The 24,223-nt window shown below is 44.8% G+C and overlaps 1 protein-coding gene across 1 annotated transcript; it reads left to right on the forward strand.

Annotated features, from left to right (window-relative positions):
- The first annotated feature begins 7,866 nt into the window (after positions 1–7,866).
- Positions 7,867–23,246, forward strand: CNDP2 (carnosine dipeptidase 2). The gene is made up of 12 exons (XM_075142187.1): positions 7,867–7,908; positions 10,507–10,596; positions 11,561–11,704; positions 14,217–14,379; positions 15,994–16,082; positions 16,994–17,194; positions 17,733–17,817; positions 18,378–18,538; positions 20,492–20,656; positions 21,158–21,299; positions 21,946–22,093; positions 22,537–23,246. The coding sequence occupies exons 2-12, from the start codon at positions 10,537–10,539 to the stop codon at positions 22,604–22,606; spliced, it is 1,428 nt and encodes a 475-aa protein (XP_074998288.1). The 5' UTR covers positions 7,867–7,908; positions 10,507–10,536; the 3' UTR covers positions 22,607–23,246.
- The last annotated feature ends 977 nt before the right edge of the window (positions 23,247–24,223 follow it).

Raw genomic sequence — 24,223 nt, forward strand, 5'->3', positions numbered from 1 at the left:
TTAACGCAGAGCCTCAGGACAAGCAGGCAGAAGCACAGAGTGCTTTAGCGACTCTTAGGCAGAGGAACAGACATTGAACAAAGGGACGTAGGTGCCTTTTTTACTCCTTTTAGAGCACTGGCACAGCTGGCCTAACGCTTCAGCAAACAAGGAATCAGCTGGCATACCCATTCAACGACTTTCCAAGATATGTTGGCTCCGCAGTTTGCGAGCCAGTCCTCCAAGGTGCTGGGGAAGAACAATTTACTAACAGCTTCTCCCACCCTTCTTACACCTGTGCCTCAAAATCAGAAGAGGGAACAGAACCTGCCTTCTCTGAGCCTAAGATCCCCAAAATAGAAAGACTGCCTGTTCCTGGGCAACGTTAGGGCACTGCAATGGGGAGCGTGCTGCCAAAATCACATTAATATTTGGGCAATCTGCACATTAAATTTAGAAGAGTTTCTTTTTGTCTGGCTCTCTGCCACTCTCTTTAATTAGAGACAGTCTCTCCAGCCCTCTAGACAGGTTAGCCAGTCTTCAGGTTTATTTTGGGTTCCTAAGAGCGACATTTCCAATATGTCACTGCCGCATCCTGACCAGAGGACATGGAAAACACAGATTGCAATATTGTGTACAGACTCAGGAAAATAGCACGTACAGGGAGGGGCAAAGCCACCTTGTATAAATCCAGGAAAAAAGGAGTGAAGAATTATCCAGCAGTGCACAGCAAGACCCTTGTATTCTACTTTGTGCGCTCACGGTTTGCAGATAAACCTAGAGCCTAAGATGAGAGACTTCAAGATCTATGGTGTCCTGAATTGGCTTAGTTAAGCAGCTAGTGACTACTAAAGGCTTAGAGTAATCAAGTTTTGGTACTTTGTGAAGACATTGGAGGATTTGAAGTCAAGCTTTTGAGTGTGGTTTTTAACAGCAAACTTACAATCTTATTGATGTAGGGGCTACCAGAGTTGCAGAAAGGTTCGATGCAACCACCACTGAGCCAGGAGGTTGGGGACAGGACAGGGTTCGTAGGAATCAGTGAGGAAGGGGAAAAACCCTGAGAACCCTGGGCATTCTGAGCATCCAACCCACCATGGCAGGGCACAGAGCAAAACTCCTCAAGCTTGTGCCAAGCCAGAAAGTCAACCTAGCACAGCAGCACAGAGCCGCCCTGCTGTAGCGCTGTGCTCAGACAGGCTCATCGGTCTGCTGCACAGCAGCCCGACCCTGCGGGACTCACGGGGGATCAACGCAGATGTCTCTGTTCTGAGTTGGATTGCATGGAGCCACGGGGCGATACGTGCCCTGGGAATACAAACCCTCACTTGCCAGGCTCAGTATAGTGAGAGGACACTGGAGATGACAAAAGGAACAGCCAACAAATGCTGGGGCAGAGAAAGGGACAGAGCAAAGAGAGGAAGAAGGGTCTTTTAGTGTTTATTATTACTTGGGCTGCCGAGCCACATGGGTCCCATTTGGTACTGGTGCCCCATTGTACAAGGACGGGAAGAAGGATCATAGGACCAGGACTCTGGACTTAGATTCAGTTCTTGCTGCAATTGCAGCATTGCACATCTTTGTCCACAACAGCAAAAGCTGGGTGCATAGTCCAATGTAGGGACACGGCACACTCCAACAGGATTCTGACCAGGGACTCGGACATACAGGCACCCCACACTGTGCAAGCACTGGTCAGCAATAGCTAAAACACTGGTGTGTTATCAACACAGTTTTGGTCACCCGTCTAAAACACAGCACCATACGGACTGCTATGAAGAACATTAATTCCATCCAAGCCACACTTAGTACACAACTTCGTAATCTTTACTGTTCGAAAATGTTTCTAGATTCCCAGTTTCAACTTTTTTGGTGTGATGTAAACCTGTTCTTCTTGTTCTGTTCACTATGGAGAAATGATCCCTTTTGCTTGCTGCAACAGCTCTTTAAATATTTCAAGTGAATTACCTTTAATTTAGTCTCATGCTTTCACTTGGGATTCTGCCTTTACCCCAAGTTTTCCTTCAAGTATCAGTGCAAAGCCAAAAAAAAAATGTTGACTGATATCTCTTCTAAGCCTTCTAAGACTCTTTGTTCAAGCCTGGTCAGATCGTAGATTCTTGGAATAACAGATTAGTTTTGGTTGGAAGGGATTTTTGGAGATCACCCAGTCCAACACTGCCCAAAGCTCTGGCCCTGCCTCCTGGATGGATCTTAGACCTGTGTTTGTAGATAAGTTGTCTCTTGGTTGACCAAGAGATAGGTGGACCCCACTGTCATGGCACTGGGTGGGCCAGGGGCTCCCTGTGGTCCCGGGGGCCAGGAGCAGTGGGAACTCCCCAGGTGGTCCGGCAGAGCACGTCCTCCCTGTTGTTGCTTGCATGCATGCATGCATGCATGCATGCATGCATAGCCTTTATCATAACAGGGCAGCCCTCCCATCTCTCTCTCCATTGCACCTCTCTCCCTTGTCTCTCTCCATTGCCTCTCTTATATCTTCCTTCCATCAACAATCACTGTCTGCTCACAATTCCCTTCACCTGTTTCTGTTCTTCAATCAGCTGGTACTCATTAGGCCACCTCTTAATTCTTCTCCACATCTCCCCCTTTTTTGTTTATGATTTTGTAGCATAGCCAAAGTCCTATCCGGAACTCCTGATTCCAGAATTCTTCTCCACACCTCCCCAGCCAGGGCCTGTCCCACCACCCCTCTGAATGGACTGAAGCTGGGCCAGCATGTGGGCCCAGGAGTGGGCTGGGTTTGAGGGACCCATGGCCGGGCAGGGGTGAGCAGGGACGGGCAGGGCTGGCAGTGCTTCAGAGCACTGGTGTTTGTTTCCAGTCCTGTCCCTGTCCCTGTCCCCTGCCTCCTGCCTGGGCTTTGGACCCATGTTGCACCTTTGCCTCCAGCCTGGTCTCTGGCCCCATCTCCTTTTGCTCCTCACAGGACTCTCTGGCTGGACCCTGGACCTGGCTCCTCGCTTGCCATATCTAGGGCCATTGATGGACCCTGTCACCAGCTCCTGGCTCTGCCTGCCATGTTCAGACACTGTGGGAATGCATGCCTGTGCTGGGTCACCCTCGCTGGGTCACCTCAGCCAGTCCCTGCTGTTCCCTGGCAAGTATCTCCATGGGTGGAAACTCCACAGCCTCTTGGACAACTTGTTCCAGTGCTCAGCCGCTTCCACCTTATATCTACTCAGTATTTCTCTTGCTGCAACCTGTGACTGTTGCTTCTTGTCATTTTGCGGTGTACCTCTGAGGGTGACCTGTCTCCTTCTCTGTACGCTTCCTTTAGTTAATAGCAGACAGCCATTTGATACCACTTGGCCTTCCCATCTTCAGGCTGAAGAAGCCCATCTCTCTTAGCCATTTCCATACCTCATGTTCTCCAGCCCATCTAACCATCCTGGTGGCCTGCTGCCACCAGTCAATCCAGTTTGTCCATATCTAATTTGCTCGTTTGTCAATATCTCTAATCTCTCTCTTGTATCAGGAGGAGGGCAGAAATTAATTTGGAAGAAAACCTGATGTGTCTCAGAGGGCTATGGACTTGATCCCACATATGTTAATATGAACATCCGCAGAGAGGATACAAAACCCAACAAGGGTTGGTATAAAGTGTTGACGTACATAAATTTTACATAAATCTTACAGATACATCAACCTACTTATGTGCATTCAGTAACAGAGTCTGGTGACATCTTAATGGCTTTCAGACTCCAGAAGAGTGGAAGAGAAGTATGTTTTTTAACACAGCAGTAATGAGGTATTCCCAACAATCATGGGCCTAAGAGATGAGGGTTAACATGTACTTTTCAAATCTCCTTTGCCTCATAAATGTGCTCCGGGACCTTAAGTTGATTTCATGAGGTCTACAATGCAGGTTGGTTGTATGAAACACCCCCCTATCTTGTGAAGCACCTGGGAAAAAAAGAGAACCAAAACCTCAGGGAATCCCCTGGACATGCCAGCTTGACCCATATACACCCACGTGTGCAATCTGCAGAAGTTAACACACTCTGCCTTCTGCATTTGAAAATACAAAAGGAGGGAAGAATCTGCAAAAAATGCTGTCTTGAAGCTTTCAAGTCATTACCCAGATTAGTGTATTTAAGGTAAGCAATGCTAGTGGAGTCAAAATGTCTGTATAGATGCCATGTACATGGGTGTGATATAAATAGGACACACTGAAGTTTAGAAGGGATTAAAGCAATCAGTGAGGAATTCCTTAAATATCAGTTGCAACCTGCCTATGCTAGTGCTTTACATTTACTGTCACCAGTCCAAAAACTGTTGTGTGCAGGAAAGCAAGTAAATCCAACAAAGCTGCACTGTTCTGCAAGCCTGCATATACAAACTTTCCTTTCTATCTAGCAGTCCACGTAATGCAGTGTGAGCACCCAATGTTTAGAAAATGGGGCTTGTGACCCACCTAAGCAGAACCATACAAAATAAAGAGGAAAAGGGGAAGACAGCAGGAAATAGCAAGATAAATTAAAGAGGCTGAAGACAACTAATTTACAGCTTTTCATGTTGTTTCATTTTTTCCTCTCAAAAGTGCAGTAAAGTAACGGTCGTGGTTTAACCCCAGCCGGCAACTGAGCCCCACACAGCCGCTCACTTACTCCCCCCTGGTGGGATGGGGGAGAGAATCGGAAGAGTAAAAGTGAGAAAACTTGTGAGATAAAGACAGCGTAATAGGGAAAGCAAAAGCCGCGCACGCAAGCAAAGCAAAACAAGGAATTCATTCACTGCTTCCCATCTGCAGACAGGTGTTCAGCCATCTCCAGGAAAGCAGGGCTCCATCACGCATAACGGTTGCTTGGGAAGACAAACGCCATCACTCCGAACGTCCCCCTTCCTTCTTCTTCCCCCAGCTTTATATGCTGAGCATGACGCCATATGGTATGGAATAGCCCTTTGGTTAGCTGGGGTCAGCTGTCCCGGCTGTGTCCCCTCCCAGCTTCTTGTGCACCCCCAGCCTGCTCGCTGGTGGGGTGGGGTGAGAAGCAGAAGAGGCCTTGACTCTGTGCAAGCACTGCTCAGCAGTAACTAACACATCCCTGTGTTATCAACGCTGTTTCCAGCACAAATCCAAACCATAGCCCCATACCAGCTCCTGTGAAGAAAATCCACTCTATCCCAGCCAAAACCAGCACAGTAACTGTCGTGTGTTTATCTTACTCAGGAGAAAGGAAAGGAATTGAGCAATGTGAGATCTTTAGATGCCACACACCTGCATACAGGGACACGAATGCCACTTGAAATTAATTTCAAAAGAAACGAGAGTGAGATTTTGTATGTTTACTGTAGCTTCCATAGAAGCTTTCTGTCCCATTTCATGGTTTCGCAGCTATTACGGCAATGGGATCCCTGTCGGCCCGCAAGGCTGATTGACGCAGTTGTCCTCTCCTCAGAGCAGGGCTTCGGTTTCAGGCCCCTCACCTACTCAGCTGCTGTGGCTTCAGCCGTCTCATACACGCTATACCCCCGCGATTCAGAAGCAATGGCACAAGTATCTACAAATTACTTCTGTACAACAAAACTATTTCAAAGAGAACACACTAAAAAAAAGAAACAGAGCAGCTTAGGTGTTTAGATAGCTTCGCCTGGACCGGAGAAGGCCCAGCATCCTTATATTTTCTTTGTAAGGTATCTTGCTTTGTCACCCTCTGTCCCTAAACCATTCCTGACAGATGTGTCTTTTCCTACCCTTCCTTTCTCCTCTGCTCCCAAAGGATTTTTATGGATGCACATATTCTTTCCACCTCCAAATTACCAGCCTTGTAAAACAAAGACAATTTACAAGGCCCTCAAAGCTGATAATTGGGGCTCTTATCCTTCAAAAAAGTTTTTGTTGTTTTCACTTGGGTAAGCCCCTGTGTGGTTTCTGTGTTTGTTCTTCACATAATCCTGTGTGGATTTTAAATCAGCACGGGCTTGCAGAAAACTCTGATAATACAGTACACAATATCTTCACTGTATGCTTCCCTAATGTTTTTCTTTTTTTGCAGCTTGTGTCCTTGATTCGTATTTTTGGTTTGTGGGGGTTGTTTTGGATGTGAGAAAAAAGTAACAAAAATTACTTCCATGTAGGAACATGGGCATGGAGAGAGGTCACCAGAATCATCCCATGTCGTGTCACATAGTAGCTTTCATAAATGCATGCTTTCTTTTTTTATCTTTTTCTTTCCTATTGCTCCTGCACAAGGTTTTCCCTAATGTAAGCGTGGATGGAAACTTTATTCCCGTTTCTAAGCTACATTTGTCCCAGTGCAGTTGATGTTGCCATCTGCTCTTCCACCCACACGGAGCAGTGCCGGGTGCGCTGGTGCCAGGGGCTCCCTGGGGTGCCAGGGGTGGGGGGGCTCCCCGCGGGGGTCCAACAGGGCAGGGCCCAGCAGCCAGGGCCCGTCCCACCCCAGGCCAGGCAGCCGGGGGCACCGGGGCAGCCCCAGCCCCGGGCAGCCACTGTCGCTATTTTCCTCCCCCCTTGCGTTAACCCCAGCGTACAGAGAGCTTGCAACCACGTCCCTCCGCAGTCCTCTCTGCAGGTTACTTCAGCCAGATCCGCATGCTCAGGGACTGCTTCTCGGGTCCTCCGAGCCGCCCCCAGGGCCCTGCTGTCCGTGGGTGACTGGCGCTGTGCCCGGCGGTCGGCGTGGGACAGCACTCGCCACAGCCTTGGGCAAGGTCCTAGCACTTACCAGGCAACCCCCGCCCGCTCCCCGCAGTATGTAGTTCTCTCCCGTGGCAGCTCCTGGTAGTTCCCGGACCTCCCGAGACCAGCCGGCATGCCCCGCTCCTTCTCACTCATTTCCAGCTCATGAGCCCCCAGCCACCGAATTTCATCCTGGCTTTATTTCTGCGATCCTCAGGGTCATCGCATTGTTCCATTCTCCTTCTCTGTCCTGACTCCATATCCTGGCCTCACGCCCTCAGCAGATGTCACCAGCCCCTTTCCTAATATTTGTGGCAGTGAGGACCACCTGCCCAATAGGCTTGACTGAGTGGTGAACCTCCCTCAGCAATTCACCTAACAAATACTTTTACTACAGCCTGGGGCCAACCACCATTTTTACAGTTCTTTTACGAATGTCCATAAAACAGTATTAGTTACCAAATTATTGTACCCATACGTGGTTAACAGCTAACGTATCAGAGCTATTCAATTACTCATGAACAGAAGCGGCTTTAGCAGTTCCCATCTTACACGGCCTTGCTTCATTTAGGTCAGGGGCAGGGTATCAGCAAGCCCTACCTGAACTTCTATCTTTCTGCACTTGGAATGACTTGATGCCCTTCCAACATTGTTAGGAGCTAAGGAAACTCCTCACCAGGTGATCTTCAGTTTTGCATCTTACCATTCATACTACACTTTCCTTTTCTAATCTATCTAAACCACATCTAAATCTATTGAAATCTATCAAATCTACCTAACCCATAAATGTAACAAGGTCATAAGGACACTCCCATCTCCGGTTGGAATAATTCAGTTGTCCAAACAGGCTCTGGCCAACATCTCCCAAATTTATTCTCCCATGTTATATTCCCATATTACTTCTCATATTTGTCTCATACTATTTATGTCCTCGCTCATAACGTTTCACGAGTGAGGGGTAGCACTCGACTACCCCGAGGCGATGCCCCCAGCAGCCCGACAGGGCCCCGCTCACCCCCCGCCCCCGCCGGGCCCCGGGGCGCCCCCTTCCCGCCCCGCCCCCGGCAGGACGACAGCGCCGCGGCCCCGCCCCGTCTTGCGGCGAGCCCCGCCCCGGGGCCGCGCGAGGCCTCCGGGCCGCCCTCTCTTTGCCCGCGGATTGGCCACCGCGGCGTGCGGCGCGGGGCGGGGCCGGCACGGGGGTATTTAAAGCGGCGCGGCGGTCGTCGCCGCCTGCCAGAGGGAGCCGGGACGGCGGGCGGGATGTGAGTGGCGGTGCTGGCGGTGGAGGAGGGAGGGCCTGGTTCCCTTCGCGTTGTGGCCCGGAGCGCGGGGCCGCGCCCGGCCTGCCGGCGGCCGCTCCCGCGCCGCGGCCTTGCGGGGCGGCTCCGGCGGGTGCCAGATGCGCGGCCTCCCCCCCAGGCCGGGCCTTGCACGGTGTCCCGCTGTAGGAAGCGCCTGCCCGGCCTCGTGTCTCAGCCCCGCCGGCTCTCCCGGGGCGCGGCTGCTCCTCTGAGGGAAGCTGCCGCTGTCCCCCTCCCCACGCTTGTCCTCTCTGCCCGTGAGCCTCCCCCTGTCCTTAGGCAACCTGCGATGTGCCTCCCTCCCGCCCTGAGGCTTGCCTCTCTGCGGTCACAGAGCTGGGGGCTACGGTGAACTTTCCCTTTTGCTGCAAAACCTTGTAAAGTCACAAATTTGACCTTTAAGTCGACCTCAGCCCAAAGAGCAGGGCCTGTGATGTGGATGTGGGGTTTGTATGCTGCTACTTCTAGCGGCTTGTGGAGGGCGGTGGGTGCTCCGGGGTGGCTACAGGCCTCTCCTAACCTGATGAAATGCTCCCATCTGGGTACTCATCTTGCCTGTGGGTAAGGTGGGCAAAGTTGTCACAGTGCACTGATAGTCCCTTGGGTTATCTTATTTCATAATACAACTGTTACAGTGCTGTGAAAAGGTCAAACTGCGGAACCTCTTTCATGCAGGTAGGAAGGATTCAGTTCTCCAGCCTGAAGGACCTACAGGAAATTCTAGCCCTGATTTTTAAGAGGGGAGGGGAAGTAATATCCAGCTTGTGCTGTGCAATAAGCTACATTTGCTTTTCTAAGTTTGAAGCTGTCTGGGGCAGATTTTTTGCAGCTCTACAGTGAGACTTGAGTAATTCAATGACCTCCTAATTTTTAAAGATATTTAACTGTTTAAGATGATACTTAAAGTAGTCCCTGACTTAGCAAGTAGTCCAGATCTTGTTTGTGTTGGACAGAATATCATCCTCCATGTAATATGTTGTATTTTGTCTGTGCTGTGAAGCTGAAGTCCTGATGTTGCTATAGGAACTGGTTGAGTGAAGGCGAGTGTCAGGTGCACAGGGCTGATGCCTGTGTGCTGGTTTCTCTGAAAAGCTCCAGATTAATCATGCCTGAGCTCTAACTGCATCTGAGTATGGTGGCTTCATAAGGGAAACCAGGCTTCAGTGAGAAGCATTGGTTATGTGTATATAGTCCTTTTGAAGGCATTCAGTTTTCACCATTCCTGACTATTGAATAGAATGCTTGAGCTGTCTGGCACTTCGGGGTTGTTCTAATCAATGCTTAAAACTCATTATCCAAATTTTAACTGGATGGATGCTGTAAATTAAATAAAAGCCACCTCCAGTGAGTGAAGGGATTTTTGTATGTCAGACATGAGTGATCTATGTAAGTATAACCCTGCTTGAAAGAAAATCTGTTCTGTAAGTCTTTTGTAGATTTGGGGTGGTAGGATGTGCTTATATTGCAGTATGTTGTGTGGGACAACCTGCAGCTTGAAAGTATTCATTTCAGCTGTATGGGGTAGTCAGCTGTTCAAGAAATCCTAAGACAAACAGTCAAATGTTTTAACAACTATCATACTTGTCTTGTGACTTCCACATAGAAGTGGAAGAAAGGCATAAAGCTGACTGAACAAAATACTGAATCACAGCAGTTGGTGCTGCTGAACATGGTTGTTCAGTGTAGTACACAGACATTGGAGTTATTCTCATGGTCCAGGCACTTGGATTTCAGAGGCATGTTTCTAAAGCTCATTATTTTCCTGGCTTAGAGGAGGTGCTGTATCTTTAGTTCTAACTTGAGAACTAAGTTTAAGCTTGTTGGTTTTGTTGGTTCAGTGGACAGTATGTCTTTTAAATGTGGATTTTGGATGGGTGAGGAAGACAGAAAACTGAGGAGGGGAGAGGTCTTGGATTTTTCTCACATGAGCTTCAGTTGAAACCAAAACAAAAAAAGGAAGTGGTAGCACTGAACCAGTCACTGACCACTTGCTCATGGCCTGCTGGGGCTGGTTTCTGTTCCTCTGGCTTCACTCTGACCTTCTTTGGGAAGGCTGAGTGGCAGGTTAGGACTTTAAAGCTGAAGAAAACACAGTTCTTAAGCTGCCTGCTTTTAACCTCCTTTGTAGAGCACAAAGTAATTGTGGTGCTTTCTTGGACCTAGCTACTAGGATTCAAGCCTATGGCACACTATTAGTTGAACTCTTACAATAAAATGCAACTTCAAAGGGTAGATTTCACTTGAGTAACATTTTGCCTGTAATTTTGCAATAAACTGAAGTACATGACTTGATTGAAGTATCTCCATAGGCAAGCTTGCTTAGTTTAACTTCCAAAGTTATTTTGGGGGGAGAGGCAGAAACAGTGGTATTGAGATTAAATATACTTTTGTTAAGCCACTTCACTGTGTGATTTCATGAGAGGGAGTGGCCTCAAGTTTTATATTCACACAGCTTGGTGTGTGGCATTAGCAGTTGAAAGGTGAAAGTCTTCTGTGGCTTGTTGCTTCTGAACTGTTGCTTCTGAAACCTGTGGAGGCTAAATTATTTTTCTGTCACAGAATCTTCAGCAACACCATTCTGGTCAGAAAATGTCTGCTCTTGAAACACTTTTTAAATACATTGATGAACACCAGGACCTCTACATTCAGGTAAGTTTTATTTCAGAGTTTTGTCCTGCAGCACAGATAGCTATGGGATTTTAAAAGCTGATAAGTGGTCAGCTTCAAGCTTGTTGTTATACCTGTATAATATGCCCAATAATAGAGTAATGCCAAGTAATTGGGGAGGGGAGCAGGCAGCAGGTGTGACTGGTTTGAGTCAAACCAGAAAACTGTTTCTTAATTTTAGGGATAGTTCTGTTGAGAGACATAAATCTCCATCGTAGATTTATTAGGAAATGCTCTATTACTGTATAGTGCAAGCAGTGACTTATGTAGAGGTAGAAGTTTGATACTAGCTCCCAAATGCCAAACTAGGTTTATACTGTCTCTCCCCTTTTGAGATGGGAGAGAAAGGATATAAACAAGGCTGCAATAAAGCTTTCTCATACGAAACTGTTCATGTTTGGGGACAGAGGGAGAGGTTGCCTTCTGTACTTTGCTGTTTAACCTGCTATTTAATTGCACTTTGTATTGCAGTCCCTTTTGCCTGTGAAGGAATTGGTGGTATAGCACTGTAAACTCCCAGGCAAGAATTACACCAAGTGTTCAACTTGACTTCTGACAGTTGCTCTCACTGATCACATATCGGGGGGGGGGGAAGCTAAGGCAGCTTTTCTGAGAAGCCCGAAGGACATTTGCTGGTTCTGGATTCTTAAAGAATGGCAACCAGAAAGGCACAATATGCACAAGCTGTCTTAAGCCTATCTTCTGTATCTGTAGACTTTGTGCTACACTGCAGGGTCAACTGTAAGAAAGTGAGGTTTTAGAGAGCTTTTGAGTGTGGTATCAATGGTTAGAGTACTCCTTTGAGGAGAGGACAGAGCTAATTTGCCTCAAGTTTAAGCTTGACTAAACTAGTATTAGTTGAATTGCAAGGTGTTGTATTTGTATAGTGCCTCCCATGCCATAATTCATGTGTAGTGAAACCTTTAACTTTTCTGTCCTTCTGTAGCGGCTGGCTCAATGGGTGGCAATCCAGAGTGTGTCAGCATGGCCGGAGAAGAGGGCTGAAATCAGATGCATGATGGAGGTTGCTGCGAAGGATATTGAGCGACTGGGAGGCACAACCCAACTTATGGATATTGGGAAACAAAAGGTATGTGAGCATCCCCATGTCAGCTTAGTAGAACAACTCCCTTTAGGAGACAAGGTGTTTTGCACCAGGCTTCTTATGATCCCAGTAAGAAAGGCACTTAGACTCCATAAAGTATCATTTAAAATGCTGTTTATTAGAGCTATCACTATAAAGAAAGAGATAGATAATCTTATGTCCCTTCAGATGCTGGGCACCCCAAGCTGTGCAGTGTCTAGTGAGCATCCAATCAGTGTGCAGCATGTTGTGCAGATCCCATTCATAGAAATGTTATCCCATTTTATTTATTCAAGCTGTTTGATTCCACTGCCAAACAAAAGGGATATTCACATGAGAACTTCTTGCAGCACTTGGAAGGACAAGGACATGCAGGTGGTGTAATCGCTGGTACCAAGTGGGAACTGCCTGTGAGCTACAGTCAGCTGGTGAAGTTTATCTTGCAGCCTGAGGACATGTACAGCACAATACAGGCAGGAGGGCGAAGCTGCATGTGCAGCATAGCACAGCACAGGCTTGGGAGTACTCAGGCTAACTATGTGGACCACTAATTCCTTGATGTCTGATGGTCTTCTGGCTAGGATCATCACACAAGGGTCTTGTGGGTAGTGGCCTAGACAGGCAGTAGCCTGTTGAGCTGTGGGATAATGTCTTTCCTGCCACACAGTCTGAGCTTCCTGTTAAAACCTTTGTTGTTTATAGTAAACCTTGGGATCCAGATCAGTTAAGCATGTTATGTTACATTTTGGACGGTGTATTAAATGTATTTTAAATACTTTTCTAACTGAACATGAACAGAGCACCTGCAACAAAAATGTTTTTAACAGCAGGCTGGTGTTGGACCTTAGAATCGTAGGCTGTAAAGATACTGACTGAAGTTTCAATGTCTTCCAAAAGACTTCTAGGCTCTTCCAGAAGTGTTACATTTGTCACAAGAGTGCACTGCTCCCTTACCAGATACAGAAGGATCCTTAATGGGATGAGTCCCCTCCTTATTTGTAGTTATCTGGACTGCTTTTCTTCACCTGAGGAATATATGTGCTTATGAGAATGGTAATGATAATCTCATCCTAGGGAACAATCCACTTGATATGTTCCTCCTTTGAAGTCCCTAATCACTACATGTCACAGCATAAGACCCATACGAAAATTGCTAAACTAGCATTTGGATAGTGGCGTTCAAAATCCTGTTGTACTGCAGTGTTTGCTAGTTTTAGAAGATTGTCATTGTAATTGGTGCTAATGACTGCTGGGTGAAATCTGTGTATCAGGACCCTCTGAGCAGTTCTTGCTTTTGGCAGCTGGAATACACTTGTTTGTAGGACTACAGGTCCCAGCAGGGAAGCAGCTGACTTCACGTGCCCTCTTGGGAGGGAATCTGTAGGATAATTCTAGCTCTGCTACTACCTACAGCCTAAAGTCCCATCAAAAGTGTTTCAACTACTTCAGAGAGAAACTTGTTCCTTTTGTCAGTGTAACTTTTTGGGGGCAAGAATTGATTTTAGAGTTTATTACAAGTAACATCTCTATTTAGAAAACTCTTGCAGCTGGATTAAAGCTAACTTTAGAATTTACTTTTATATTAAGTATAGACAAAACTAGTCAGTGTATTATGTATGTTGCTGCTATATCAATGAAGGACAATGTAAAGCAACTGGTAAACTTGTCTGATCTAACTTAGTTTACTGCTGCACAGCAGTTTGTACTATGTCCTGATTACTCTAAGTGTAAATTCTTGCAATAATGCTATAATCACTTAGAGCTGCAGCTGGCCAAGGACCATGTAACCTGTTGATAAAAAATTGCAGCTTGGAGCCTGTATGAGCAAAAAGTCAAAGCTGATCTTGATCTGCTGAACAGTGTCTAGGAGTATGTGTGAGCTCACTGAAAGGGAAATACATGCTGACTGAGGATAGCATGGGATAATTGCTTATGGAGTATTCCAAAGGACTAAGCCAAGCTCAACTCTTGAACTAAGTTCATCAGCACTACCCTGCCCTTTGCTTAACAGCGTAGGCTGGTATAGAGAAATACAGCTGTTACGCTGACCTTATTTGGGTGTAGGCATGTGTTATACTCGGTGACACCACTGTCAGGAAATTTTTATCTAGAGAGCTATACTGTGGATAGGATGAAAGTGCAGTGACAAGCAATGCAGAATGCAATATTGAATGGAGTTTTTCACTTATGCTTAGGTCAGCATTAGATATGGCAGTTTGGCATGCAGACAGCTTGCTCTGCTAAAATCTGATTGTTAGTTTAAAGCTAACAATTCTGAGTGGCTTGGAACATTTTGACTATTATTGGGACTTATCAGGAAACTTTTACTGGCATGGTGCTGGCATACCTTTGTTGGCATGCTGCTTCTGGCAATCAGTTTAAGTAGCTTAGTTTTGTTTAGCTGTCTATGCCTGTAGTCTCATAACCTCTGTAATGTTAAAGTAATTCATTCATCTGGTAAAAATGTGCCACTCTGACATTCCACATTTGTATAAAACTTCTTGCCTCCTATTTCTAGCTGCCTGATGGATCAGAGATCCCTCTACCACCAATTGTTCTGGGAACACTTGGCTCAGATCCATGCAAAAAGACGGTGTGTGTATATGGTCACCTGGATGTTCAGCCAGCAGCACTAGAGGACGGCTGGGATAGCGAGCCCTTCACACTGGTAGAAAGAGAAGGTAAGAGCGGTGGACTTCACAAAGTGATGAGCATTTCTGTAACAAGTGTGGTATTTGTCAACTGTTCTAAAGTTGTACCCTTGATTGAAAGGGGAAGGGAGAGTAAAAAAGACATGGGTGTTTATTTAATACTGTTGAGATAAAAGATGCAGGAGGGGAAGTGGTAAACAAGTAGAGCTGCAAAATCTCAGCTGCTCTCGGGGCTTGTTTCCTTTTCTGATAGTCTAGACTGTACCTGCATGTTATCTTCCTTGTAGCTACAGCAAAGTCTTAACTGCTGCCTTCCAGTTTGTTGCCAGAAAGCTTTCTAGAACTAGTTTCTTGTGCTGTTCACAACTTACTGCCTGTAAAGTCATGTCAGACTGCAGGGATTTTGAACCACTACAGGGGACAAACACTCAACACAGCTCCCTTATGCCTGGAGACAGGAGTGGTACAGCAGCCTCCCTGGGTTGCCTTGTGTTTGCGTACTGTGCTACGATGAGTACTGCAGAAGCTGTGTTTTACAGAGCTAGTGCCCAGACAAGTGTCCCTCTCCCATAACGGGGGATGAAGAAATCGTGCAGTAACTCCTGTTGAAACAACACATTGCCAGTAGCCAAGAGGAGACTAAAACTTTCTTTTCTATTTAAAGCTCGAATTTCCAACAGCCTCTTCCTTGTTTCATTTGCTCAGTGTTGTGTCAAAGGTCATATGACTAGAAGGACATTAACCATTCTTGTTGCATAAGCATTAATCATTGCCAAGGAAAGTAGTATCTGTGGTAACTAGTATTTCTACCTGGGCACTTGGTCATAGGCAGCAGAGTCCAAGTTACTAAGTTGGATTATCTCATCTGATAGCAAGAGCTAGACTTGCCTCAAGCTGTGGCTTACCTCTGTGTAGTCTGGCAAGGTAGGAGGCATGTTTACCAATGGCACCTTACCTTGCAAGCTGTCTGGCCTTTTCTGTCACTGTCGCACCTGTTCTGTCACACTGTCACACCACCTAGTGCTTAGGGGTTGTAGCAGCTCTCAGTTGCAGCAATATCTGCCTCTACTGTGATCCCATGTGCTACGTTTACTGGGACTTCCCTATACCCTGTAAAACTTGTCTTTGACTAAAGCCCTTTCTGGGGAGATTCACATTTATCTGGAAAATCCAGAGAAGTGACTGGTCACTAGTTACTGAAGTCTTACTCTTCAAACAAAGAATTATTGAATTGAAGCTAATACTGGATAGCTTTCTGTTAAAAGGAGGTAGCTTGTTTCTATACCTTTACTGCTGCATTTGTAGAAAATGATATTATTGTGAAGGATATGGGAACAACTTAGCCCAAGGCAGAGTTACATCTTTTCCAGGCTAATGTTCAGCTCCTATCCAGGGAGCAGCTGGGGGAAGAGGTGGGGTAGCTCTGGAAGTGGTAGAACTATTGCAGTCCTGTACCTATCCCACTTGAATGGGTGCATGAAGTGGGAAGTCAAACTGCCACTTGACAAGAATCAGAAATGAAAGTTAATATAAGCAGGGCTAAAAAGCTTATCCAAAAGGAGGTTTTCTCCTGCAGGCAAGAGATGACTGAAGCTTCATCCTAACTTTTCTCCACAGTGGTTAATTTGTATCTTGTTTCTGCAGGAAAGCTGTATGGGCGAGGATCAACAGATGACAAAGGTCCAGTGCTTGCCTGGCTGAATGCCCTGGAGGCTTATCAACAAACTAACCAGGTACATGCCCAAAATGCATCCTGCTTTTTTACATACAGCTGAGTCTAGCAATAAATGTTATCCAAACCACAAACCGTTGTGAGGCAAGCCTGCTTATTCAGCTGATTGGAGGAATGATGCAATAGTCCTGTAAATTCCCTGATGACCCAGTAGGGTTGAGTTGACTTGCTGACAAGTTAGTCTTGTAGATGCTTGGATTGCACTTTAAACGTTTTTGCTTTAATGAAATGTGTAGGAAGGAAAATGCATATGCAAGCATCTGGAGCAGGAGGAATAATCAAATGTGATCACTTTCATGTAAGGATGTCAAATTAGGTTAGCCTTTAGCAAAGCTTAATGTCTCACTGCCACTGAGCTCTAAGAAGGGATTAACTTAGTAACACTAAACTGGGAGCTTTGCTGTTTCTGTTCAAGAAAAAGTGCCATCAGAAATAGCTCAGGATGTCTGCTTTATGTTGCCAGACTAGTTGCTATTACTTGTGAGAATAAGCAATTCTCAAGTGCTGTCTAGGCATAGAATACGGTAGACTGGATAGACAGGGTAGCTCTGACTCTCCTACTGTGGCATGCAACTTCTGTGGTTAGTATTAGTTTTCCTAGCCCTGTGACTTACCTTTGGCAACAAATCTCTGCTGCGTTCCCACAGTTAAGAGGATTGGGAACTAGACCTTAGTTAAACCTTTCTTGAAGAGTTTGAATTCCATCAAATGAAGGGTGGTGCAAGTGGCCTCAATGTAAACGCAGTCCAAACTTTGTAATACTTTGTGTATAATTAACAAATTCCACTGTCATGGAACTAACTTACTCATGTCCATTTTTCTGCTTTGTATGTGACAGATGAAAATTACTGATCGCTGAAGGAGTCCAATGTTTCAACATACTTAATCTGTTCTTGTGTTTCATTTTCAAAGGCGTTTCCAGTAAATGTTAAGTTCTGCCTAGAGGGTATGGAAGAATCAGGATCTGAAGGCCTTGATGAACTGATTTTTGCTCAGCGAGACACTTTCTTCAAAGATGTGGATTATGTTTGTATTTCTGACAACTACTGGCTAGGCAAGAAGAAGCCTTGTATCACCTATGGCTTGAGGGGTATCTGCTACTACTTCATAGAGGTAAAATAATAAAATTGCTGAAATACACTGTAAAACCAGTATAATTAAGCTGATTTTTCTACTGGAGAAGTGGTAGCTCTAACTTTTTCATGCCAATAGCTTTTCTTCAGAAAAGGTGAAACTGACTACTTAAAGTAGAGCTGTTTCTCCTAATGTCTAAATATCTTCCTTTTACTATCCTATGTGATACTTGGGTGGGATTGATAGCTTTCAAATGTATGAAGCAAGATAAGCCAGTATCTTCACTGGAGCATTCTTACGGTGTAGATTATCTTCATCCAGATATTTCCTTGAGTGCAGGAGGAGATGTCACCACTGAAGTCTCCAAGGTTGGGACAGTCAGTACTAAGGGCTTGTACTCCACAGAGCAATAAAAAACCATATCTGCTTTACTGTCCTACAACTGAGTGGCCTGGTTTTGAAAACAGATGCATTCTCACAATACATGCAGCAAAAAGCTAGGGTAAAAGTCAGTTCTGAGCATTTGACAGTGTCTTCATGCTAAAAATAACCTGAATCTTAATTCACTTCAAACCAGGTGGAATGTAGTGACAAAGACCTTCACTCTGGAGTTTATGGTGGTTCTGTACATGAGGCCATGACAGATCTCATTACTCTAATGGGTAAGAAAAAGCAGGTTTCACTGAATGCATCTAAAGTGGGAGTAAGAGCCATTAAAGCATGAGTTTGTTTGCAGTGTGGGGGGTTCCTAAGGGCTGGTTACACTAGCAAAGCAATGACAATGAAATGGTGCTTGCCAGGTATGCATAAAACAGGCTGATGCCTTAGATATAGAATTATGAGGAAGGTCTTGCCAAGAAGTTGTCTATCTACTTTAGCTTCCCCTAAAATCTTGCTGCAAACTCGTATGTTAATTAAATCAGCTCTTTTCTGCAAACTCTTCTACAGATGCCACATCCTTGGGAATCTTCCCTTCAAACAGCCAGCCAAATATGTAGCAGTAGAATTAAATGCAATTGCAAGAAAGTACACATTTTGAATAGCTGCAAATTCCATAAGTGCCTCCATGCTTAGTGGTACAAGCTCTGGGAGGTAGAGGTTGGTTTTATTACATTTACAGAGTTTTCAGAAGGCAAAGACTTCTGTTTCCCATGGGAAGTTTTCCCAGCCATGACATCTTGTTTCTTCTGGTTGAATCCTGATATTAGGTGCTTGTTTACAGGCTCTCTTGTAGACAAGAAAGGGAAAATCCTCATCCCAGGCCTTAATGAAGCAGTGGCACCTGTTACTGATGAGGAGCTGGCACTATATGAGAAGATTGATTTTGACCTGGAAGAATATGCAAAAGATGTAGGAGCAACAAAACTATTGCATGATACGAAGGTATACTGTACTCCTTCCTCTCTACCTGGTTAGCTGTGTTAGTTCAAGCTATCTATATTAGTAGGAGACAGAAACAAGCTTCTTGTGGATACTTGTGTAGTTAGCAAGTAATTTAGTAAGCAGAGAATTCATCTGATGTCTTTAAAATGGTGAGATTTCTTTGAAGATAATTTCACCTACTGTATAGTTGACTGCATTCTTAACACTAGCAGTTCCTCTGCAAAGTGTTAGGTGCTTGGAAACTTAGACTAGGTTACCCCATGTTTAAAATAAGCAGTCTAGGCAACTTTAAATCTGTTCCTTAGTCTATGTATAAGTAGCATTTCAAACTTGTACAGAACTTTCTTTATCTAGTGCTGTTCACTTAATGCTAGATAAGAACTGCTAACACTTTTCCAGAGGTCAGATATCATGTCTACACAAAGCATCTGATTTCCTACATCTGTGGGAAGTTCAATGGGTTATCAGAAATAAAGTAGTTGCTCACAGAGATGACTTCTCATAAAGTGAGAAAACAGCTTGAGATCGAGCTGTGATGAACTTAAGGTTGACATACTGAACACTTCCTAGACCTGGCAAGCAAGGACTGTTTTGTAGCCATGAACTAGGCAGCCACCCAAATCTTTGAAGAGGCTCCAGTTCAATAAACTCATGTCTAAACTTCTCAAATCTTCATCCTGGGAGCTCTCCAAATGAATTCTTTTAACAGCATTGAATCTTGCAAGATATAGGTATTACATACTAATTTTAAAGCATTAAACCGTGGATGTAAATACATCTATCATAAAAAGCAGAAACAAGTGTTGTAAAAGACAAGTTTACATGTGCAGGTCTGTCTTCTGTTCTAGTACTATCAGGAGGAGACTTCAGACTCAACTCATAGGTATAAGTAGCAATTTTAAATCCTCAACCTTGTCTTTACTTGCTCAGGTTTATATCAACTGAGAGCATACAGACTTCCTTGTTTAGCCTTGTCCTATAAAGTAATGGATGAAATATAAGTATATAAGAAGGAGCTGGCAAGATGCTTGTCTCATATGATACTGAACTAAAGCTGTTCAGTCTAGACTGAAATCCTAGCTTAACTTACCAAGGGAGTTCTAACTAAGCTGCATGCAAGAAGGGTCTTGGGACTAAGGGGAGATATGGGAGAGAAGGCTGTAATCTTCAGGTCAGAAACAATGTGCTTGAAAGATTTGAACAGTGACAGTTAAATTCTCTTTGAGAAAAGATTAGAGGCAGGTTGTACCTGGAACAAAACAAACTCTTAACATGAAAGCCCACAAAATTTAAGTCTCCTGAATCTCTGCAGTGAAGTTCAAGTTTGAGATACTGTAGCTATACAGGACACAAGTACATTGAATTCAGTATACTGAACAGCTGTGTCCAAGGCAATGAGGAGGAAATGCAGAAGTGTATCTGAAAAAGGCAATAGTGCTCACTTTAATCAACCTGGAGTTCAGGCAGTTTAATGCAACTGATGATATAAATAGGAGCACACTGTATGCCTGTCTGCACATTAGTGAGGCTTTTAGAAAACTTGTGATCTTCATAAGCATGTGACTGTGATGAAGGCACCTGCCTGACTTGAGGCAGTGGGAACTAGAGCTTCCAACACACTCCCTACATATTGTGCTTGAGCACCTTAGAAATGGTATTTTTGTCTTTGTCAGAAGCAGACTGGTCATGTCCTCTAAATTCCATAGAACTAGGAGAAAGCCAAACTAGAGCTACTGAATCTCTTAAGGTGCTGAAAACCCAACTGTTGTATCAAAATGTGTGCTTAATGGGAGTAACAGCTTCTCTTTAACTGAGTGGTCTTGAAAGAGCTGCATTTGTCCATGGGAGAAAGCACTGTTTCTTGCAAAGTCTTTATCAGATTGAAGAAATTACTACTTTAGGGAACTCTGTCAAACTTCTTGTAACCTTGCATCTTTCCCTTTGCTTCTGCAGAGAGATATCCTTATGCATAGGTGGAGATATCCTTCTCTGTCTCTCCATGGAATTGAAGGAGCCTTCTCAGCCTCTGGAGCCAAGACTGTGATTCCTAGGAAAGTGATTGGCAAGTTCTCAATCAGACTTGTGCCAAACATGACTCCTGAAGAAGTCACAAAGCATGTATGTTGAGATGGATTGATGGTCTCAAAACAACCAGTGTCTCTAAACTTCTGTTCTCCATGCCTGGGGGAAGAGTATTTCTGGTTTCTAAAGCGGTTCCAGTTACTTTGCTACCATTTTCCCTGTTCTGCACCTCAACTCAGAGGGAATCACTGTATGGTCCGTTGTGGCCTAGCTATTCAGTTTCTCTCAACTAATTTGAAGAAAGGGCTAAAGAGTAATTAATTGTAGGGCAGTTGTATTGCCAGAAGTGCATATTCAAAAGCATAAGAGTTTGACATATTGGCAAACTGTTCTACAGTATACTGTTAACTTGCCTAATGTAGATATTCTGACTTCAGAGCAGATATGATAGGAATAATATGAAATAATAGTAATAGGAAAAGTATTGCTGCACAGTAGTAGTGACCTGCAAGTCCCTAAGATGCTTTTAATATACAGTCTTTATCAGTGTTCATATGAATGCTAACAGTAGATAAGATTGTTCAATCTTTCTTATAGGTTGAAGACTACGTGAGCAAGAAGTTTGCAGAGCTGCAGAGCCCCAACAAATTCAGAGTATACTTAGGCCATGGTGGAAAACCCTGGGTGTCAGACTTCAACCATCCCCACTACATGGCTGGTAGGAGGGCCATGAAGACAGGTCAGTGGGTTTTCCACTTGGCATTGAGAGGACTAAAAAGCTCTTCCAGCACCTCAGGAAATGCTGAGGAGGTTGTTTGCAGTGTTCTGCACTTATGTAATAAGTTTGGCTCACTAAGTAAGGAAGCATGTCATGTGCAATCCTTAAACTGAAGTCTGAGGTACAGGAAAGAAGGAAATGATATCAAGCTCATTCCTACTATTCTGGAACAAGTCCATTGGTCTGGTCTTCCTTTTGTGTAAGGATGAGACTGTCAGTAGTTCAGATCACTTGCTTAGCCAAAGCCCTCAAAGTCCAGTCATCCTAGCATCCTTCGTAATAGTTATGCTAGGGCAACTAGATTGCAACTAGATTGCGTAGGGCAATTAGAGCGAATTTAACGTTTGTGTTGGAGTACAAATGGGCTTTCAGATGAAGTGTTATTTGTGTAACTGAACTCTGAAAGTGACAGTACTCCAGCACTACATCTGGGGGGGCAAATACCACAATTCTGCAACCTCTGCACTCTGGCTGATTAAAACAGAGCAAGATTTGGCCAGCACATGGTATAGAAGTGGTTGGTACTCAATTGCTTAAGCAGCAGTAAGGATCTGTGTTGGAAAAACAAGTACAATTCCAAACTGACTAGAGTATCACTTTGTTCTAGTTTTTGGAGTTGAACCAGACCTGACGAGGGAGGGAGGAAGCATTCCTGTTACCCTTACTTTTCAAGAAGCAACAGGCAAGAATGTCATGCTGCTTCCTGTTGGAGCTGCAGATGATGGTGCCCACTCTCAAAATGAGAAGCTAAATAGGTAAGAGAATATTTATCCCTGTGCCAGGCTGAGTTGTACTGTGGATCTTGGCATGTATTATGAAAAGAACCAAGAAGAACTGAGCTCTTGCTTTTCTTTAATTTTCTGGAAGGCAAAGTGCCATTTCTCCCTGGCAGAGAATGGCTGGTTGGGTAGCTAGTCTGTAGCTGAATCCTGACGTCATTACTGCTTCTGGTTTTATATGCTTGAAACCAGACGCAGTTTTTATACTTTGGTCTCCAAGCTTGGCTACCCCCTACCCCGAGGGTGGCATTTCTGTCTTGCCAGGGGAGACGCAGGGAGGTTGGGAGTGGTGCCTGTTGCCTGCAGCAGTAATGCCTGTCGTGTCTGTTGCATGTGTAGGAGTGAGATGGCAAAAAGCACAACTGCTAGAAATACAGCTCAAAATAAGACAATGCTAACGGAAGCCATCTTCTTTCCAGGTACAACTACATCCAGGGGGTGAAGATGCTTGGTGCATACCTTTATGAAGTCTCCCAGCTGAAGGACTAAGACACCTTACCTTTTGGCTTATGGATCAGAAGTCTGAATCTTCTTATAAAATGTCATCAATTACCAAGTTTTACGTGGCTCCCCTTTTCCACCAACATTCCACCGCTTTGGTGGGGGAAAGGGAAGAATGCAGTTCCACTTGACAAAGAACATTGTGTAACAAAAATATTTCTTTAAATGCTTACTTCAAATGACACAGACTATTCCTTATCTGGCCAGCAGTCCTGAACTTCATCTTTGTCCCCTCTGTATCACTTCAAAGTTGTGGTTTGCTGTATTGATCTGCTTTTCCTGTAAAGCAGGAGGAACAGTTTGCTCTCAACTGTTTAAGCAGCCACATTGGTTGCAGAACTGCCAGCCAAGTTTAAGGTTCTTATTCCTGGATATGTCCTGGAAGTAGTCAAAGTGACAGATTACGGGGCTGTACTGGAAAGTGTTCAAGCTGTAGTGAGGCATCTGTCTTGCTAACTGAGTGATTGGGAAGAGCAGTTTGTCTCTTACAGCTTATACCTGCCTGCAGGTTTCAATTTACAGTGAATTGGGTTATAACAAAATTCACTGTGGTAATGACTGCTGGCCATCTTTTTGTAAAGCTGCCTTTGTATTCCCTGAAAAGGACAATAAATAATCATGCTCTAGAGTTTGGCTCTTGGTCTCTAAGGATTAAATAATCACTTGGGAGGGAAAGCAACTTCAGGTAACTCAAGAGAAACTCTTCTATGGCTATAGAGGCAGATGAGCAACATGGCTACACACTGTACTTCCTGGGAATCCAAATTTTTATTCCTTAAGCTCTGGCTCCATAACAGCTTGTTGACTCAAAGGAGATGTTGCTAAATCCTGCTCTCCTGAGGGAAAACAAGGTCAGAAAATGTTCCATTTTGGCTCTGTAAACCAGGTCATCACACTGTAGCACAACTAATGATACTGCAAAAGAGTGGGTGGAATTTGTAGGCATAAGTGAGGAGAGAAGAGCATTGCTCATCGCAACTACTGACTGACATCCAACTTCAAGCTGTTTTTTGGAAACATTCAACTCAACGCCTCTGGTACTATGTCAAAAAAACAAACCCTCTTAAACGTGTGGTAATCTGACCTGGATTTGGCTCACTGTTTCTGAATTCCCTGAGCAGCACTAGCAGGCTAAGCTAGGTCAGTATTTCAAGTGATGTTGCTTTGCTCTGAGAACTGCCTGAGAGCATGGTGCAGTCCTGTAGCCTGACAAATAGGCGAGCACCGTGTGATGCTTCCTCCCTTGGGCGGCAAAAGGCAGGAATGTCTTGTCTGTCTGGTTTTCACTGTTGCTTGATCTGGAGTCTTAATAGTGGATGGTTGTGGGGGCAGGGAGGAGTCTTCTGTTCTCACTGTGAAGCTTCTACATCTTCTCTGCCTTGTTTGTTTTGTTCTGTTTGGTTCGTCATGGAAGTTGATGGCTGGAGGTAATCTGGTACCATTCAACCTTGCACTTGCAGCTGGGGTACAGGCTGAGACCCATGTCGTATGCCTGTGTCAGTACTTGCTACCACCAAGCATCTGTACGAACACCGGGTAGTGGGCTGCTAGGTTCTCACCTTTCAGTGACACTGGAACTACTCTGATACAGCGTGCGGTCTGTAC

This window comes from Calonectris borealis, chromosome 2 (assembly GCF_964195595.1).
Source record: "Calonectris borealis chromosome 2, bCalBor7.hap1.2, whole genome shotgun sequence".
Lineage (NCBI taxonomy): Eukaryota > Metazoa > Chordata > Aves > Procellariiformes > Procellariidae > Calonectris > Calonectris borealis.

Coding starts and splice junctions, on each gene's coding strand:
- CNDP2 (XM_075142187.1), top strand. CDS start 10,537: ATGTCTGCTCTTGAAACACTTTTTAAATACATTGATGAACACCAGGAC. Junction 14,380..15,993: donor CACACTGGTAGAAAGAGAAG/GTAAGAGCGGTG, acceptor TTGTTTCTGCAG/GAAAGCTGTATGGGCGAGGA. Junction 16,083..16,993: donor CTTATCAACAAACTAACCAG/GTACATGCCCAA, acceptor TCATTTTCAAAG/GCGTTTCCAGTAAATGTTAA.